This window comes from Kogia breviceps, chromosome X, assembly GCF_026419965.1.
Source record: "Kogia breviceps isolate mKogBre1 chromosome X, mKogBre1 haplotype 1, whole genome shotgun sequence".
Taxonomy (NCBI): Eukaryota; Metazoa; Chordata; class Mammalia; order Artiodactyla; family Physeteridae; genus Kogia; species Kogia breviceps.
In genome coordinates this window covers 4,930,416-4,950,130 of record NC_081330.1, presented here as the reverse complement: position 1 = coordinate 4,950,130, position 19,715 = coordinate 4,930,416, and the positions used below count along the sequence as shown (strand labels likewise).

General features: G+C 46.4%; 1 protein-coding gene across 5 annotated transcripts in view; it reads left to right on the top strand.

The window, feature by feature from the left end:
• Positions 1-19,715, top strand: part of AFF2 (ALF transcription elongation factor 2) — a 491,933-nt gene that overhangs the window by 329,047 nt on the left and 143,171 nt on the right. For 3 of the 5 annotated variants that reach the window (XM_059050316.2, XM_067023266.1, XM_067023269.1), the window contains 3 exons: positions 5,222-5,308; positions 10,310-10,346; positions 10,874-10,907. In XM_059050316.2, the coding sequence (XP_058906299.1) occupies positions 5,222-5,308; positions 10,310-10,346; positions 10,874-10,907 (158 nt within the window). The remainder of the gene's footprint in view (positions 1-5,221; positions 5,309-10,309; positions 10,347-10,873; positions 10,908-19,715) is intronic. The other 2 variants (XM_067023268.1, XM_067023267.1) reach the window with 1 other exon arrangement.

The following is a 19,715-nucleotide window of genomic DNA, read 5'->3' as shown; positions in this document are numbered from 1 at the left end:
TGGTTCCACTGTTGTTGGACTTCCCGAGAGCCGAGCAAACAGACAAATGGGGCTGTTAGCCGCCTCGCTGTGAGACAGCAGGCTCCCCTCGTGCCCAGCACTTCCCCACCGTCCCTGAGAACGGGATCTATTTCCTTAGCCGGTTTGGTCAGCCATGTTTATATGTCACGTAAAAAACCCCACTGCTGCATTTTCAGCTTTGCATCTTCTCATCAATATCACTGACTTTACAGAGATAAAGAATATAATCACATGACCGTGTAAGGCAGTGCAGTTGGTCCACTAGCCCCACCCCCACCCCTGCCTTTCTAGGAATCCCTTTCCCAGTACCCTAGCCAGGGGCTATCCCGCGTTTCAGATATGGGCCACTCACTGCCTTCTAAAGCAGTAGGCTCTGTGGTTGGAAAGCTCACACGACTGGAAATTCTTTCTCAGTTGGAGCTAAAATTGTTTCCCTAATAACATCTACCCATAGGGCTAGTCCTAACCTCTTGGTCCACAAAGCAGGTCCCAAATCTCTTCCGTGTGACAACCCTTCGGGTATCTGAATGCACCTCTCAGACCCTCCCTGAGCCTCCCTTTTCCATAGACTAAACTTTCCCCGTTCTCTTAAAGGGCATTTATAAATGTTGTGGTAACCGTCCCCTTTAAGAGATTCCAATGCCCCTGCTGAAATGGGGTCTCCAGGTGGCACACTGTGTTTCAGATGCGGTCTGTCTCATACGATGTCCTGTTATTGTACAGGCAACTGTTGCCCTCCACATCCGGGCCATCATGCTTACCTAAATATCACCTGAGCTGACATTGGTTCTTTTGGCTGCCAATTCCCTCAAATTTACTGAGGGGTCAACTAAAATCTTCGTGTTTTTAGCCCATGAATTACAGCTAAGTCAGGTGGTCTTTCTCATTTTGCAGTTTCACACTTGGTTTGTAGAATATAATTGCAGTTTTCATCTACCTCTGTTAAAATTCATCTTATTGGCTTCAGGCCAGTTTTGCAAGATCTTTCTGAGTTTTGAATGCTCACAGTTTAGTGTCACCTGCAATGTTGATATGCAGACATTCTATATGTTTGCCCTTAAGTTATTGATTGAATGACATGTTTCTGAAAGCATTTGTTTCAACCAGAGGGCTCGGTAAAACGTGAGCCGTTATGATTATGATGATTCACACACAGACACACACGTACGTGCACAGACGACACTGCTCCCCTGGCCTTCACCATGAAGCCTTTCCCAACGCCTCACACAGAGAACTCCTCCCTGACACCTCTTCACTGGAAGGAACTTGACTTTTTGTGCTTTCTGGATCCTGGGGACTGGGACACAATAGCGCAAGTTAGTAGAACGAAATGCAGGGAATCCATCAAAGGGACTTCACCTCTTTGCGCCTGTCTCCTCATCTGTCCAACAAGTATGATGCTAATCCCTGCCTCTTTCGTTTGTGGAACAGGAAGTCCAAGAGTGGGAACTAAGTGCCTGACACACTGTAATCAGTTGGTAAATCTTGATATTATTCTTGTTCATAATATGATAATTCACACATAGAAACTTCAGAAACTAATGATAATATCTCAAATTAGCCAGTCATTACGGACTAGGCCCTGGAGATAGGTGAATAAGACAAGGCTTGGGACAACATACTAGAGACTTGAAATAACAGCCAGCTCGGTGTTCGATGAGTATGGGAGGCATCTGAGGTCAGGAGAGGCTGGAATTCAGACTGTGTTCTGCCCCTCAGCACGTGGAGCACCCCGTTTCTGTAAGTTGGGCCAAGCAGGGCTGCCCACAAGTTCTTTTGGCTTTGCTCAAGTCCTAGTCCTGGAGGATCTGCTTGGAAAATGATCGCTGGTGGAAAAGGGCCTTTTCGGATTTCTCTGGGTTTGACTAGGGAGTCTTCAGATCACAGGAGTGTAAGCATCTGCCCCATTGTCAGAAACCGTGTCGAATGCTCTATTGCTTGTGAAACACTGAAAACTAAAACAGCATTGCTTACTTGGTCCTTTCTCCACAAAACACATTAGTCAGCCTCACGAAGGGGAGACACATCTAGTGTCAGGGAAAGAGTGTGCACCGTGGACGCGACCCCCAGCGATCGCTTACGGCCAGCGTGAGGCCCTACCTCTTGCAGCCTCCACCACGTCGACTGCCCGGTGGGGGGATGAATCCCTGCTTTGTCTCTCTTGGGGAGGGTCAGAGGAGCCCGCAGATGAAGGAGTTGCAGACCAATATCGTGTGTGTGTGTGTGTGTGTGTGTGTGTGTGTGTAATTTGGGGGGTCAGTGGAGCAGTGATGCTTGTGTTGAGTACAGGTGCTCAGCCCTGGAGCCTGTTGCCAGAGGAGAGGATTAGTACCGGTGGATCAGGGTGTGTGCGTGTTCTTATCTTGGTACAGTAGCAAGAACATAAAACATTAATATCTTTCAAGTGTGAGTGAAAAGAATAACAATGAAAATCTGCTGTGAGCTTCGTGCACGTTCCAGGTCTAACTCGTTTTGAGAAGTGGAAGAGTTTGCAGCCAGGTTCTTTGCTGAAGACAGTCTTTCAGGAAATTATCTTCCTTTCAGCTGCCTCCTCCCTATCTTTTTTTTTTACACATTTCTCTTAGCTTATTTTTTAAATTTATTTATTTTTGTTTGTTTGTTTTACATCTTTATTGGAGTATAACTGCTTTACAATGGTGTGTTAGTTTCTGCTTTACAACAAAGTGAATCAGCTATACGTATACATATATCCCCATATCTCCTCCCTCTTGCGTCTCCCTCCCACCCTCCCTATCCCAGTCCTCTAGGTGGACACAAGGCACCGAGCTGATCTCCCTGTGCCATGCGGCTGCTTCCCACTAGCTATCTATTTTACATTGGGTAGTGTATATACGTCCATGCTACATAGTCTATTTCATCAGACCTAATCAAATGCATTGGTGGTGCCGCGGAGCCAGCTTGCTGCTTCACGAAATCTCACGTTCTCAAACACGGAGACTCAGTTGTCATTGAAAATGTGACAGTGTACGTATCAATAGCTTCGTGTGGACTGGCCAGCGGGGCAGCGCACTCCGACAGTAACTCAAGATCAACCCATTCTACCGTCCAGTAAATGCAGCAGACCTGGGGGAGAAGGTACACTTTCGAGAAGCGATTCACCCATCCAGGCATCTGAAACACCTTTGAATAAACCCAGAGGCACACCTCTAAAAGCCAGTGATGGAAAGGGCTGGATAACGAGGCCTCTCATTGATCGAGGCATGCTCCGGGGTTGCTGAAGAGACAGTATGCCTATCCCGGGGCTGGGGCTTACTGCCCTTTGGCTGACTCTGGCTCGGTAGGACCTGTGTCTTTTAACTCAGTGGTCCCTAACCTTTTTGGCACCAGGGACCGGCTTCGTGGAAGACAGTTTTTCCACGGACGGGCTGTGGGGGATGGTTCAGGTGATACTGCGAGCGATGAGCGAGGGCAGATGAAGCTTCGCTCACTCACCCACCGCTCCCCTCCTGCTGGGCGGCCCGCTTCCTAACCGGCCGCAGACCAGCAGCGGTCTGCGGGCCAGGGCTTGGGGACCGCGGTCTTAAATGATGGGACTAATATTGGAGAAGCCCAGCCTTACTCAGGAAGAACTATGTAAAATTTAGAAGAAATCACTGAGTATCTTAAAGACACAGAGTATCTGGAAATTCAGCTTTAAACTGTTGTCGCGTAGAGTTACTTTGGGCCGGTTTTGACGAATGCGTCAAGTAGCATTTGTCACGAACGTTATCAACTGCGTACAAATGCACAACTGGAAAACACTTGGAAATAGTCTGTCTCTTAAGTAGGTTAAGCATCCCCTCTAAATCTTGTATGAATTTTTAATGTACTTACAGCCTCTTTTTAAATAGCGCCAGGTAGAATAATCCGTGTCAGGGCTCCTCTGAACTGTACTTACAAATTCTGCCGCAGCAGTGCCACTGTGAATGAATCTGTGAAGTATGTCGTTGCATTACAGCTCTGCATACATCAAAGACTCTTTCTGGACTGGATAATTATAGAAGGGAAAAAAAAACATGTTTTAGTGCTACCTGAGAGTTATTAATATTACCTTTGAAATGACTAATTATGTTACCTATAAAGACTGGGAAAAAGTATTATGTAACTGGCTCATTAAAAAGGCCTTTCATAAACTTTGATCCCCTCCACGCCACCCTCCAAGCTCTCCTTCATTTCCATCATGACATTGATTTTTTAGGTTTCATGTTTATACACCAAAATGTTTGATGAATCCAGCCCAGGCTGGCACCCTCCCGCTTCACAAACTTTGGCATCTCTCTGAGGCTGAGATGTTGAGCATGTGATTTAATTATCCTCACTCTTCAGGTAAAGCACAGCGGCCACGAGCCCTAAGACTCAAGCAAGATTTGAACAGCACCTCTTTTCAAAAGGAGCATTTGAAAGAACTGAGAAGATGCCCCCGCTGATAGCAGAGAGTGGGTGCCAGAGGGGCTTTTCCAACGTTAAGACGCGAACTCACAGACACACTGTGTCAATAGCGCGGCTGCCATCTTGTCACTAACTGTTAGGCTACATCAAGAGAAATGACTATCGGAACATCCAGAACGAGGGTGGTGATGGTGCATCCCTCCCCTGAGCTGGCGGATCACGCCTGAAACTGGATACCACGAGTGAGAGGAGCCCCGGGCAACGCGGAGTCCCTCCTGGGAGCCCCTGAGTGAGACAGTTGACAGAACGCAGAACTCAAGCATTAGAAGAAAAGTAGAAGGTTCTTGATCAATGAATGAACAAGCCACCAATGTGTCCTCCTGGTGAAAAGACAGCACCAGGGGATATGGCTGCTGTCTCCCAACAGCTTCTCAGGCGAAAGAAGAGGTGATGAGTTCTGTGCGGCTTCAAAATACGATCCAGAGGTAGAAACGCCCGGGAGACAGGCTTTTAGCTCCCAGCCAGGAAGAATAGTGCGATCAGGCTGTCTCAACACGGGACAGGCTGCTTTGAGCGGTAGTGAGCTCACCGTCGCTGGCAATGTGCAATTGGATGTGGGATGGCCCTTTGTCTCGCAGATAGGCTTCAAGCACCAGTGTGGAGCAGGGGAATGGACCGAATGTTCCTCTGAAAAAGAGTAGGCCAATTTAGTCAGTAAGTATTTATAAAGGGCCTACCATGTTTAGTGCCAGGAAGGTGTTTCATTTTTCAAAGTGCCCGCAAATAAAGTTGCTTTGTTTTTCCTCATCAGGAGATGACCCATCCCTGGCCTACTCCTCTCACTGCCATGCATACTTCTGGAAACTCTGAGCAGAGCACATTTTCCATCCCAGGACAGGTCAGTTATCTTCCTTGCTCCATTTTCCTTGATCTGATGTCAGTTATACCAATCTTCCTGTTGCATTCTTAAAAATAGAAATGGCCTTGCTGTTCTAAGCGCCATAAAATGTAGACCCTCTCGTGTCCCTTGGGATGTTAATACAAATAGCATTTTATTGAAAGAGCATCTTTAAGAGAATGTCCACCAGACGCTGGCATGTGAATCCTAATGCCTAGAGCACCTCCACTGGCCGAGCTACTGTGCCCAGAGCTCGTGGACTGGAGAGAGGAGTGAACTCATCCCTTAAGAAAGACCCAGTAGATGGTGGAACAACATCCAAGATTGTTTCTAATTTAAAAACCCTGTACTCTTCAGTCTAATGGATCAGTTTTCACTTTTGTGTATCACTTGTAGTCCTCGTTCACAAGCAGGAAGATCTTCACACACCAACACACCATATTGACAGAACTTTTTCTCCTACAGTTCTAGTCAAATGTTTCATATAATTTTTTTGCTCACTTGCTCTCAGTAAGAATTTTTTTCTCACCATCAGTTTTTAAAATGCCTGAGTAGGCATGGATATTCTAATAACACACTTGGAAAAAAAATGCCTTCCTTCTTCTCTTCCTTCTTTCCATCCAATTAACCATCCATCCCCCCATCCATCCCCCCACCCATCCCCCCACCCATCCGTCCACCCATCCATCCATCCATCCATCCATCCATCCATCCATCCATCCACCCATCCATCCACCCATCCATCCACCCATTCATCCACCCATCCATCCCCCCATCCATCCCCCCATCCATCCACCCACCCATCCACCCACCCATCCCCCACCCATCCCCCACCCATCCCCCATCCATCCATCCACACATCCATCCCCCCATCCATCCATCCACCCACCCATCCCCCCACCCATCCCCCACCCATCCCCCCATCCATCCATCCACACATCCATCCACCCATCCATCCATCCACCCATCCATCCATCCATCCACCCATTCGTCCATCCATCCATCCATCCATCCACCCATCCATCCACCCATCCATCCATCCACCCATCCATCCACCCATCCATCCCCCCCATCCATCCACCCACCCATCCACCCACCCATCCATCCACCCATCCACCCACCCATCCATCCACCCATCCACCCACCCATCCATCCACCCATCCACCCACCCATCCATCCACCCACCCATCCACCCACACATCCACCCACCCATCCATCCATCCACCCATCCATCCACCCATTCAGCCACCCATCCATCCACCCATCCATCCACCCATCCATCCACCCCTTCATCCACCCATTTATCCACCCATCCACCCACCCATCCACCCATCCACCCACCCATCCATCCATCCATCCATCCATCCATCCATCCATCCACCCATCCATCCATACATCCATCCATCCATCCACCCATCCATGCATCCATCCATCCATCCACCCACCCATCCACCCATCCATCCACCCATCCATCCATCCACCCATCCATCCATCCATCCATCCTCCCATCTATCCATCCATCCATCCATCCATCCACCCATCCATGCACCCATCCATCCATCCACCCACCCATCCACCCATCCATCCACCCATCCATCTATCCATCCATCCTCCCATCCATCCATCCATCCATTCACCCATCCATCCTCCCATCCATCCATCCATCCATTCATCCATCCATCCATCTACCCATCCACCCATCCACCCATCCATCCACCTGTCTATCCATCCATCCATCCATCCATCCATCCATCCATCCACCCATCCATCCATCCATCCACCCATTCGTCCACCCATCTATCCATCCATCCATCCATCCATCCACCCATCCACCCATCCATCCATCCACCCATCCACCCATTCGTCCATTTATTCAAAAACCACTTACTGAGGACATATGATAGTCTTAAAATTAGGGATGAAGAAAAACACAAAACGACAGAACAATGTAGCACATGTCTTCATAGAGAATAAAAGGCCCAAGAAGGATCTAACAGTTCCTGGGGGCATTGACGAAGTGCTCAGAAGTGGTAGCATCTGGAGGCTGCTTACAACTTTGACAGGTGGAGAAGGGCCCCAGAGAAGAACACTCCATGCAGAACAGGGTGGTAAAGGCACCCAAAGGGGTATGATGGGATGTAGACTATCACAGTCTCGAGTGGCTGGATCCTGGTTTGTGTGATGGGGAGCAGAGAGGCACAAACCCCAGGCAAATAAGTGCATCTCTGGGAAAGGCCTTGAGTGCCAGCCAAGGAGTGTGGACTTTATCTGTAAGAGAAACCCATTCACATCCTTTAGTTTTCAGAGTCATCATTTTGAGAGTGACATTGGCCTAAGCTGTGTTTAATTATGACCTCCCACCTCTGACAGGGGTTAGAACTATAGGCAGCCAGCCCCTGTCCCTGCTCCAGGCTGTGTCATTCCTTCCCGGGGCCCCACTCTCCCTCGCCAGACATCCCTGGCCTTGGTATCCTTCTCCCTGGCGTCTCAGCCAAGGGATCAATTCATCTGTTTTGGGCACTGAATCCAGCACTTGTATAGCGATTGCAGTGTTTTGAGCTGTGTTCTCCAATTTTGGAGGTAATTCGTGCAAGTCGCAATTTTGACATTGGCAAGTGTTTACGATAGAACTGGTTGTTGAAATGGGCTTTTGTAGTAAGTGCACCATTTGGAATCAGGCCTGATTTGCATTTCCTGCCAATTATCTGTGCTACCATCAGCCACATGATAAAGGTAGAAGCAAGTGGGATAAAATGGTGAAACCAGGATGGCTACCCACCCACTCTTTTGTTTCGCTTGATTCCTGCCAAAATGTTGGTTTAAAAGAAAAGTACATTTTAAATAACAATAGTATTAACAATGCATATAATGCTTCCGTGTGCCTTGCCTGGGTTCTAAGCACTTAATACATAGTAAATAATTGAATCCTCACTGTCACTCAAAGAGGTCGGTAATTTGACCATCCCTAATTTACAGAGGGGGAAACTAAGGTGCAGAGTCAAGTAATACGCTCAGAATCACTCAGCTAATAAAGGAGTGAACCAGTCTTCAGATCCAGGTGTTCTGCTGATGTTTTGTCACACCGATTTGCAGATGCTCCAGGTCAAATTCCATCTTCCAAAACGTGGGTGTCTCCAGCAAATACATGTACCTGGGGTGCTGGCCCTTTCCTCAGTGCCTGCACCAGGACTAGGTGACACCACCCTCTCAGAAAGCATCCGTTTCTTCCATTCACGACGGAGCTTGCATGGCCAGCACCCCAGGTATACAAGCCCAAACTTGCCCTATACAATTGTAATGAAGTCTCTTTAACAAGTAGAAATATCGGTATATCATTAAGGACCTGCAAATGCTTAACTCCTCATTTATTTGGCACTCGGGGAAATGAGGATAATAATCTGGATAATTGAAATTCTTGGATAACCAAAGGTTATCCTTCCATAGGAATCACGTAATAGGAATCATTTTGAAATGTAATTAATATTTTCCTGACTTCGTATAAAAATTATCCTGAACATGCTTTAGCCTTTCTTGATCACTTAGACATTATTGTGAGCATGCTGTGATTGTGTCCTCGGGAGCTATTGAGATGGCTAGGAATGCTCGCCTCTATATTGAATGGGCCATAGACTCTCGTGCTTTCTAAGTTCTGACTTTGCTGTGTCATTTTCTTTGGCCCCCTGTGCTGTGGGTTTTCACGTCTCAATTTTCCGGGGAAAAAGGCTTTGAGCAGCAAACTACGTGGGCTTGGTGACAGCACTTTAGTTGGGAGGCCTTTTCCGTCTCCTGTGGAGTTCATGGTCGCCTTCTGGAGTAGTAGCCATGCCAGAAGATAAGTCTCTTGGGCAACAACAGAATCATGTAAAATCGATTGGAAAGTCCACTTTTGATTCAAACACAGCATCACTGTTCTTGCTTACGTCTCTTAAAGATAAGTTACGCTGTGATGTTATTTTCATTCCATAGGGTGGCAAGATTAGCCTTAAAGAGTAGATTACTTGCAGCAGATTGATATAACTAATTCTTCTTTTTAAAATGTTTTTATTGAACTGTAGTTGATTTACTATATTGTGTTCGTTTCAGGTGTACAGCAAAGTGATTCAGTTATACATACGTGTGTGTGTATGTGTGTGTGTATGTGTGTGTATATATATATATATATATATATGTGTGTGTGTGTATGTTCTTGATATAATGAATTCTTGTATTTGCTTGAATTCATTGTCTCCAATGAACACTTGCTTTGCCTTTGAAATTCTCTCCTCCATCTGCGAGGAGCTGTGCGTGCCCTGTGCATCAAGGCAGAGCTTCTGCCTGCAAGTTGTGTCAGGATCCACACAGGTGTCCACGCTCCCAGAGAGCCTGAATGAATTGTGTTGAGGGTGACTTTCAAATAAAATTTAAATCCCTTTAGATAACTCGTTCCACTTGCATAGTTCAAATTGCTTCCTGTACTTCACCAAATTTGTGATGAAGTTTTAAGAACACGTCTCTTGTGAGAATAAGATACATCTACTGCATATGTGTCACCGTCGAGGTAGAAAATTGGAGTTGTTTCTATAAAATAGAACAACTGAGCAAATCTATTAATTACAGTGTTCTTTACACTTCTACAAAAATCACAATCACTTGTTTGTTTGAACTGAGTCCCCTTTACTTCCATAGACGTGTCATTGCCTAGCTAAGTGACAAATTATACACTTGAATCTCACACATGTGGGTCATTTGGTCCCATGTTGCACACATTTCCAGATAGATACCAGTCTTAAGTGTAATTCTGATAAAATGGCAGTTATGGCCGTGTTGTAGCTGGTTTGGCTGGCAAATGTTCATCCTTCAAATAGAGCTGCAGACAGTAGCCTAATTAATGGAATTCTTAAGAGTGGTTTCCTATTGGCCAACATTAGTCAAGTTATATCTTCAGTGATAACAAATAATAGACCTTTTGTTTCTCTTGTATCGTTTAACTAATGTTTGTATTGTATGTGTTCTTCCTTATAGGAGTCCCAGCATCTGACCCCAGGATTCGCCTTACAAAGTAGGTGTTTTGAAAAAATCCTTCTTTTTTTTTTTTTTTTTTTTTTTTTTTTTTTTTTTTTTGTGGTACGCGGGCCTCTCACTATTGTGGCCTCTCCCATTGCGGAGCACAGGCTCCGGACGCGCAGGCTCAGCGGCCATGGCCCACGGGCCCAGCCGCTCCGCGGCATGTGGGATCTTCCCGGATCGGGGCACGAACCCGTGTCCCCTGCATCAGCAGGCGGATTCTCAACCACTGCGCCACCAGGGAAGCCCGAAAAAATCCTTCTTGATCCAAACATCTCCTCTCCTCCCTCGCTTTCTTCTCCTTCCTACCTAATATCATGAAAACATGGAATAACGACAATAATAAAAAGTCACGTTGTGACGCATCCAGTTGGTTTCTTTTTTCTCCCATCTGTTATCCGTGGCAGGATTCTGTGAAAGACAATAACTGGAAGGGCTGCATGTTCAAGACCAATTTCATTCAGAATGATCATTTGACAGTAGAAAACATGGATGGTAAATGTCTGTGCGTTTTCTTTTCAGAGTGGAGCGACCCGACCAGCAGAGCTTCTACAAAGTGAGTACCGTTCAAGTCGTAAGTACTCAGGTTTCTGACACACGCTTCTTCGGGGGCATTTCGCAAGGAAAAGGTGCTTCAGTGCTGAGCGAATCTTGTTCTCTCTCCTGCTCCTTGAAAACAGGAACCTCGCCTCATAGTAACATGGGGTGTGGTTAGAGGAGAGAATGAGATTTCCCACGATAGGCAAGTAACAGTCAAAAGGAATGGATCGCCACTAGGCTCTCTAATGGTGTAGAAGATACAGGCTGGGTCAATACCTGGGGCGCCAAAACAACGGTGATTCTTGAGTAGTTGTTGGAGCATTGTGTAACTTCAGCCACAGACATCGTTATATGTAACATTCAGCCATCACCGATTAGGATGGAGAAAGGACCCGCCTAAGCAGCCATGCTCGGACATGAGAGGTTGGATGGATTATGCTCTGGCCAGTCAGCCCGGGACCTTGCTGTTTGCAGGTCATCTGGTGACTGTATATTAAAGATAAACAAGGGCAGCCAGAAAGAGGTGCAATAAGAGATTACGTGGCGCTAGGTTGAAGTTCAGAAGCCGGGACCCTGCAATTCACCCCCGCTGTCTTCCTTTTTTATTAATGTTCCCTGAAGGAGGGGTACGGAGAAGCCAGTTTCCTGAGACTAGCCGTTGTGGATTTTGTAATAGCCATTTGTCCAAGAGAGTATCAAGGGAGTCGTTCTCTCACAACTTCTTTCATTCTTAATAATAGAAAATGGAAGCTGACTTTTCTGTGTGAGTACCAGTCACATACTTGAAATTTTTCAAAATGAAATAATTTATAACATTCGACTGGCCTGATGGCACACTTGAAGTGAGTTGCTCACCTTTTGGAAGATCACGAATAATTGCAGAAAACACCTGGGAATGACTCCCAAATAGACCGAGGCTCTGGGAAAGTCAATGGTATTTCCACATTCTTGGTTCTGTTTGGTGGCAAAGCCCCCAAAGCCCTGACCCCATCACCAGACCTCTTATTTGGTTTTCTGGCCTGATCTGTGCCTTCTAATTCAAGGTTCCACTTCAACAGCCAAGAATCCTCCATTTAAAGAATCGAGGGAAAAAAAAAAAAGAGACAAGAGGAAAATAAAACTATAACCTTGATTTAAGGACCAAATTATATGGAAATGTGGAAATAAAAATCATCTTTGATATTGTTCATTTCAGCTTTTCCAGTAATCATCTTGAATTGCCTCCCCTTGTTATCCTAGTAAACAATAGACCTTATTCTCCTTACCTCCACTCCTAACTTGCCCCACTCTTATTACAAAGCCAGTAAACTTCACTCGCGCGCGCGCGCGCGCGCGCACACACACACACACACACACACACACACACACACACACACACACACAGTTGAGCATTCAGGAAATCAGTGCAGGTTTCCAAATATGAAAACACATTAAAATATTTTTCCATTGTAAAAAGATCCCATTCCTAAAGCAAGAGTATCAGGCTCCTGCTGTGAAATATGCTGATTTCCGTATAGACCATAAAATGCAATATTTCAATAGTTTGTAACTAACAGAAATAAACTTGTCAATTGTGGTTTATAGCTAGAGGCTGCATTTCCAGGGAACAGCACTTCATAGCACAGGGTATATAGTGCATTCATTCAGTAGGACTAAGGTTCTCTGTAGGAGGCATCCATAAAACTGGAAGACACCGCGTCTGTTTTATGAGTGAACTGCTCTCTTTTTAGCTGCCTGATCCAAAGTCCAGGCATTGTTCATCAGACTTCAGCTGGAATAAATTCCCTTCTTGTGGTAGGGTATAGGTTTAACCCAGGGCAGGTCAGAGTTATAATAATTATTTTTACTTTTAGCTTCCAAATTATTATCAGCTTAGCCATTCCAGTCATTCTTGCATATTTCACTACGGTGTGCTTTTTAAGTCAGCTTCTGGGCTTTTCCATCTGGCAGGGCAATCCTCTAGGCAGCTAAGAACATCCTGAGTGTAGACAGACTGCTGGTGGCTAGAGCTTGGTGGGAAGCAGCCCCAAGTCAGCCCTGCTGCAGGAGGGACACCTTCCCAATGCTTGTGAATGTCCTGGGCGAGCTTCTACCCCTCACTGCAGTAGAGAGAGACGGGAGTCTTGTAAATCAGAATCCCTTAATTACTGGGCCACTTTATTTGTTTTCCTCATCTTGGCCTCGTTTCCCTGGATAAGAAAATGCAGATCTTCCATTTGGGCCTGGATTGTTTTCGAGGACTGCACGCCCAGGCATCAGGTCTGAAAAACACTGGTGCAGGAGCCCCTGAGTGCGAGCTGGGAACCAGCCAGGCTCTGTGCTCCTGGCTTCCCAGGATCACCGGCCTTTGGAGAACGGGAGCTTTTCTCGCTCAGCACACTCCATTGCCACACAGTGCTTTTTTTGTATGCGGTGTCCGTCTAAATGGTGACATCCTACCTGCTCCAGCTGACGGCCCAGGGGGCCAGAGCATGGGACTGGGGGAATTTCAAGATCTGGGCTTGAGCCTCTGCTCCATGACAGTGATGGTATCGGGGGAAAGCACTGACCTAGGATTCAGAGGGTGCGAGTTTAAGTCATGGGGGAATTTATTTTTATTTCAGAGTATAGAGATAGAGTCCCTTGAGGGAAATGAAGCAAAGTACTGAGCCGACTGTATACGCATACAGGTATTTACGCGAACACTTGTCGCAATTCAAATGTAAACAGCTCTACTCTTTAGTAATTAAACTCAAGGTCAGAGTGCATTTAACTTTAACCCTTAATAATTTCTGGAGGAAAGAAGACCTGGCACGTGTTGTTTCCCTGCGTGAGTCTGAGTTGTATTATAGTCTTGGAACAGGCCTCACCCAGGTCTTCTAAATCCAATGGAGTTTCAAGCCTCCAAAAAAGGTCTCTCTCCCCAAAAAACAGAGTGGGGCATGGGCTGTCGCAGGTCAAATTGTATTTCTCATGCTGTGGAGTTGTGTATTTGTACAGTAATATCACGTTCGTTCTGCCTCTAAAGCACCCATTTATTTCAATTGGAAGATTCAGGGATTGAATGGATGGACACCCCAGACATTGGGTTACCTTCTAGTTTCTTCATGAAGCCATTAAGGAACAATGAAGGAGAAAACAGAAACTAAATCCAAAGAACTTGGATTTTCCTCATTGGGTTGGATGGCTACATCTAGCTGCTTATGACATCTCGTCAATTACTTGTCCATACAGTGGCTTTGCCAAAATACATGACTCTGTTGGTCTTTCACGAGCCGTCCCGAATAGGGACAGATCACATGCTTCCGGAGAAGCATTTTCAGACAGCAACCATGAGCTCAAGGGTTTCCATCGAGTCAGTCCTTGACTTCTTTAGCTAGTTTTGTGAGGACAGTTGAGAAAATGGCAGTTCCAGATACGCAGTTCCTTTGTCATCCTCAGCTGTTTGCATTTAGACTCTGTCCGGCTGGAAATCATCCAGACCCCCTTTTAATCAAGTAGCTCCTGTGTTTTAGGGCATGCTATTGAAAATTCCTGGATAATTTCCATAAAAGCTCAACATAAAGGCAGATGTAGCCTTAGGCTGTTCTTTCCTTGCCATAATACCAGCTCCTCCACTTACGGTATTAGGTACGGGTCTGAAAACATCACAGCCAAGGATCCAGAGAGCTGACAGAAGGCCTGACAAAGACAGTCTAGTTGTGGCCAGTTTACCTGTGGGTGACAGGTAGGCATGCCACATGGACAAATGCTTGAATGTGGCACTAGTTAGGAGGAAAGGACATTATACTCTCACAGGAATGGCGGACACCTGTGACAATAATCAATCACTGTGCTGTTGGGTCGCGCGCAAGGCCAGGTGCCAGGTCCCATGCCAGGTGCTCTTATATACATCACCCCATTACACTTAGCAGTCACCCTGGAGGGGCTCCAGATCATTCCCATTTTACAGATGAGAAAAGCACAGCTAGAATATTGTCCCTCCATATGAAGTATACACAGTCCGGTGGGAGGACAAATGGACTGTTTATCTCGAATGGACATGTTGGCTGTGAGTGCAGAGAAGGGCCGGGTCAGTTACACTGCTCTTCGTGGGAAAGCTTGAGTGCACAAAGCCCTCTCTTTTCCCACCGGGCTGTCCCTTCTCAACGGTATCTGATGGGGTCGGGGCACAAGCTTCAAACAGACTTGAAGAACTGAATTTGATGGGAAGCAGTCCCACAAGAAATTATACCTCTCTGTTTTAGATGATTCAAAACCTGGCCAAAATTGCTTGATTTAACTGAAAGATCGTTACCTCTAAACGTGTACTGATGTGGTATGAAGATTTCATTACCACAGGGAATAGAAAGAGTATGTTTTCTGGTTTGCTATGACCAGTAACAAGCGTTACATCATTTCTTAGATGAATTTTGAAACAAATTTTTTTACCGAAAAACCCCAAGAAACGAAAAACACGTTTATGAAAATCCTGACCGTCTTTCTACCAAAATGTTCATCACTGAAAACGTTTGCTTTGAGAATCTGATTTGAGATTTGAGAAAGCACCCCCACCTCTAGCAATTTCATATATTCCTTCCTAAACAGATGTCTGGTCTGCTACACACTTTCCATAGCAAAGTAACTGTGTAACGAGGCGGGGGGGGAAAATGACTGTTATTTTCCTAATCAGATTAATTCTTAATCAGAATACATGATTCGGTACTTGGAACTTAGGAATACTACTAATCAGCTTGAGGCTTACAAAAGCCAAACTGAACTCTCCCGATAAACTGGGCATCTTGGTGACTGTCACTGGTTGCAGCCATTCTGGCTTTCAAAGTGAGACGTATGCCAACTCTTGCTTTTAACCTGTCTTGTATGCCCTGCGTCGTAGAGCTTTTGCCAACTTTTCCTAAGGACTTAATATATTTTTGGAAGTTCCCCACTGCATCAGGGACAGCCACCTGGGAGCAGAGAAAACAAAATTTGGCAGAGCCTGTTCATGCTGTGAATTAAAGGTAATTCACAGTTTGAAATGAATCAGCACGAGGTCCTTAAGAAGAGTCATCAGACATCAAGAGGATTTTATTTTGAGGACTGTAGATTGGCTAATGTGACAACAAGCAATATTGTCATTTGCAATGTTCGTGTCAAGAAGCACTGAAGCTACTGGTGCTTGACGGGCACCAAGACTGAAAACTGGGCCTCCTTTGACGGGAGCTTTGGATTTCCACTTGCATTACAAAAGCTGCCAACGTAGCGTTTGTGCGCAGGGAGCAGAAATCGTGAAAGATCAGGTTTGATTGTCGTGTCTTTGCTCATGTGCCCAAGATTTGTATGTTTCAGGTGGATTGTGAGACATGTCTGTAATTAGAAACAAACATCTCTCTCTCCTTCTCTCAGGGAGAAGTCAAGTATCTCCTCTTTTCTACCTGATTTGCATCCATATTTATATTCATTCACTCACGATTTCATTCCTTTCAGCACAAATGGGTTGAGCCCCTACCGTGTGTAAGGCTCTGAGCGAGGCAGGGTGGTACCTCAGGGTGGAACGCCGCACATCCTCCCCTCGGGGAACTCACAGGTTACCGAGGACTAGACTTGCACGGGTAACGCCAATAGCTCAACTAACTCCTAACTACTGAGTGCCTACGGCGTGCCAGGCGCTTTCTTTCTTTACAGGCCCAGACGAGTCAGCCGTATTCTATTCTACAGCAGCAGAAGCCAAAACTCAGAGATACGGAGTGAGTCACCCAAAGGGCCACAGTAACAAAACCGCAACCGGACAGACTCCGGAGCACATGCTCTTAACCCGCATTAAAGCCACCCCATGGGCCGTTTGGAGAGAGCCCTCCCGATTTGAATTCAGGTGTGATCTTGCCCTGGTATCAGACCAAAGTAGACTGACCCCAGGGGAGGCCAAAACGGTCTCTGTCATTTTGGTCTTGATCAGGGGAAGGACGGGATCTGAACATTGTCATTGAGTCAGGCCTCTCATACACAGCACACGCTGATGGGTGCTGATAGGTGCTCTGTGGGCAGGCACCGGTCCAGCCTCAGCTCAGGGCCTGCAGCCAGATGGTGTCACCATGCCTGTAAGATGCTTCCTTTGGTGAGAGGTGCAAAGATCCAAGCCTGTAAGGGACTTTACCACCACTCAAGATCCCCTTGAGGGTGATTTTGGTGGCCTGTGATGCGAACGGCATCCGTTTCCAGAAACCTCCATTTTGCCATGTTAAAGTAAAAAAGAAGAGAACTGGTATTTGGGTCTGTTTTTATGACAGATCTGTCCATTACTTTTCATGCTTACCAATGTGGAAATTGCTTTATATTATTGGAAGCTTGCTTTATTTTACTGATAGATCCTCATGGCAGAATAATTTTTTAAAATTACTCCCGGGCTTCCCTGGTGGTTGAGAGCCCGCCTGCCGATGCAGGGGTCGCGGGTTCGTGCCCCGGTCCGGGAAGATCCCACGTGCCGCGGAGCGGCTGGGCCCGTGAGCCATGGCCGCTGAGCCTGCGCGTCCGGAGCCTGTGTCCCGCAACGGGAGAGGCCACAACAGTGAGAGGCCCGCGTACCGCAAAAAAAAAAAAAAAAAAAAAAAGCATAAAAATTACTCCCAACGTTACCAACCAGTGGACTTATTTCTAAGTTCTCCTCGAGATTTTGAACAGTAGATGGTACTGAAGCAAATAATGCTGGTGGAAGTTGCTGAAGTTAATAAGCAAGAGGCCAAAGTAAAAATAATTCCAGCTGTATAACTGAACATAATGTTTTGATCACACACACACATGCGTACACATCCTCTGTCTCCCGGAATATCAGACCCCTCTAATGCATCTGATCTAATGAGATGCACACTCTATTTTCAGTTACTAGATTCTAAACTGCTATGACCAGGGCTACTTTTCATGTGCCCAGCGATTGATAATCTTATTGCACTTTCACACAATGTATTAGCCTCATGTGAGTGCCGCAGCAATCCTGTTAGACAGCCAGGTGCAAAGAAGCCAGGCTTGCGGCGGGTGGCGGGGGGGAGATATTTACCAAAGTCCCCCAGCTGGGCCTGGAAGCGGGGACTCTGCACTTCCATCAGGACGTGCTGCCTTGCCCCCATGTTCCCTAGATGGCTGCAGGGCCAAGAACTCATCAGTCAGAGCCCGGACAAGTCTTCCAGGCCCAGATGAAGAAAATATAGCAGCAGTGCAGAAAGCCCCATGGATCATTCCTAGAAATTAAAAAGAAACAAACACCCCCGGCCCCCCAAAAACCCCACCCAACTGAGCCTGGAGTAGATGAGAAGGAATATTCACCACGCTTCTGAGCTATTCATTCTGCTTTTCCATCCTATCAAGCATTTCACAAAGAGCCAGATATTTTGCCCCAGTTTCATTATTGGGAACGTTCTGTTTAAATGGTCTGCTCTTGACACCTTCTCAGAGCTGCTAAAAGCCCTTCCATTTTGCCGATGAGTGGGGAGCAGTGTTGGTAGAACACAGCAGATGCTTGCACGATTACAGTAGTAAAGTCAGTTGGAAACTTTGACAAATGCCTTGCTTTGTGGTTCATCTGTCCACTGTAATATGAGGACCAGAAAAGGAAAAGGTCTCAAAGCTATTTGATTGGCATCTTCAAATATGCTGCCTGTATTGGGACGGAGCGGGGTGGGGTTGGAGTGTGCCTTCTAAAACCCAAAGGAACGAAATTGTTTTTCTTTGCTACCCTGAGAGATCTTGGCATCCAACTACAACCTGTAATACACTGCTTGGTCCTTGGCAGAGTTTCCAGGGTGCCTGAGAGAGCGATGAGGGGGAAGAGGGCGTAGAAGGTCATGATGTACAGAGCAACCAGCTTACAATTCTGCCACCACCGTTGCCTAATTTCAGGAGTGACCTCATTTCTGCATAAGTCACCCACTTTTTAAAAATCTCAGATAGATAGCTCAATATTGTAGCTATGTGGGCTATTTCTAGATTTTCAAGAGAAAAATCCAGAAAAGCACCTAATGCTTATAGTATCTAGAAATTGTCTAGTATACCTAGACATCGAGAGGGTCATTCTCTATTTCTCCAAAATCATTTTCGTATGTCATGCGGTACAGACAGAGGGGAAGCAAACTAACTGCGTGTGAGCTCTGGGCCTGGGTCATCACAGTCACGCTTACGGGGACCGTCTGTGGGCCAGGCACGGGGGCAAACAGTTCACAAGCTGTAGCTGTTTCATCCTCATGGCATCCCTGAGGCGCGATGCCCTCATCCTCACCAGTCCCAGGCTTGTCCTCTCAAAGGCTCAGAGAGGGCGCCTAGCAAATACCCCAAACACCCATGGCCGGACAGCCAATGCCGTTGATGGCGCTGGAACCGGGCCTGCCTGGGGTTCTCTGCTTCACTCATTTCCTCACCTGCCATCCTCACAGCCCCTCGGTAAGATGACGCTGACCTTCTGGAGAAGGAAATTGCATCTCAGAGCCTTTCAATGAGTGGCTCAGGATTACACAGCCAGTTGTGGAAGGAGATGGACTTTTCACTCTAGGATTCTTGGATTACAAAACTTGAACTTGTCTTTCTGATACCTTATCTGCCACACCCCTATAAAGTTTCGATTGAACAGTTATGAATTAAGTACAGAGACGGATAATACTCTTCCAGTTCTATGACATTTTCCATTTCCACACAGCATTATCTTCAGCACGTTCAGGCTTGACTCAATTCTGGGAGCCAGGAGAGGGGAGGGACCTCAGCTGCCAGGTGGCTCAAATCCCAGCTCCCTCGCTTCCTGCTGTGTGACTTGATGAAGTCACCTGGCATTTTCTACACTTGATCTTAGCCAAAAGGCCGAGAAGCGATGGCATTTTCTGAGCCT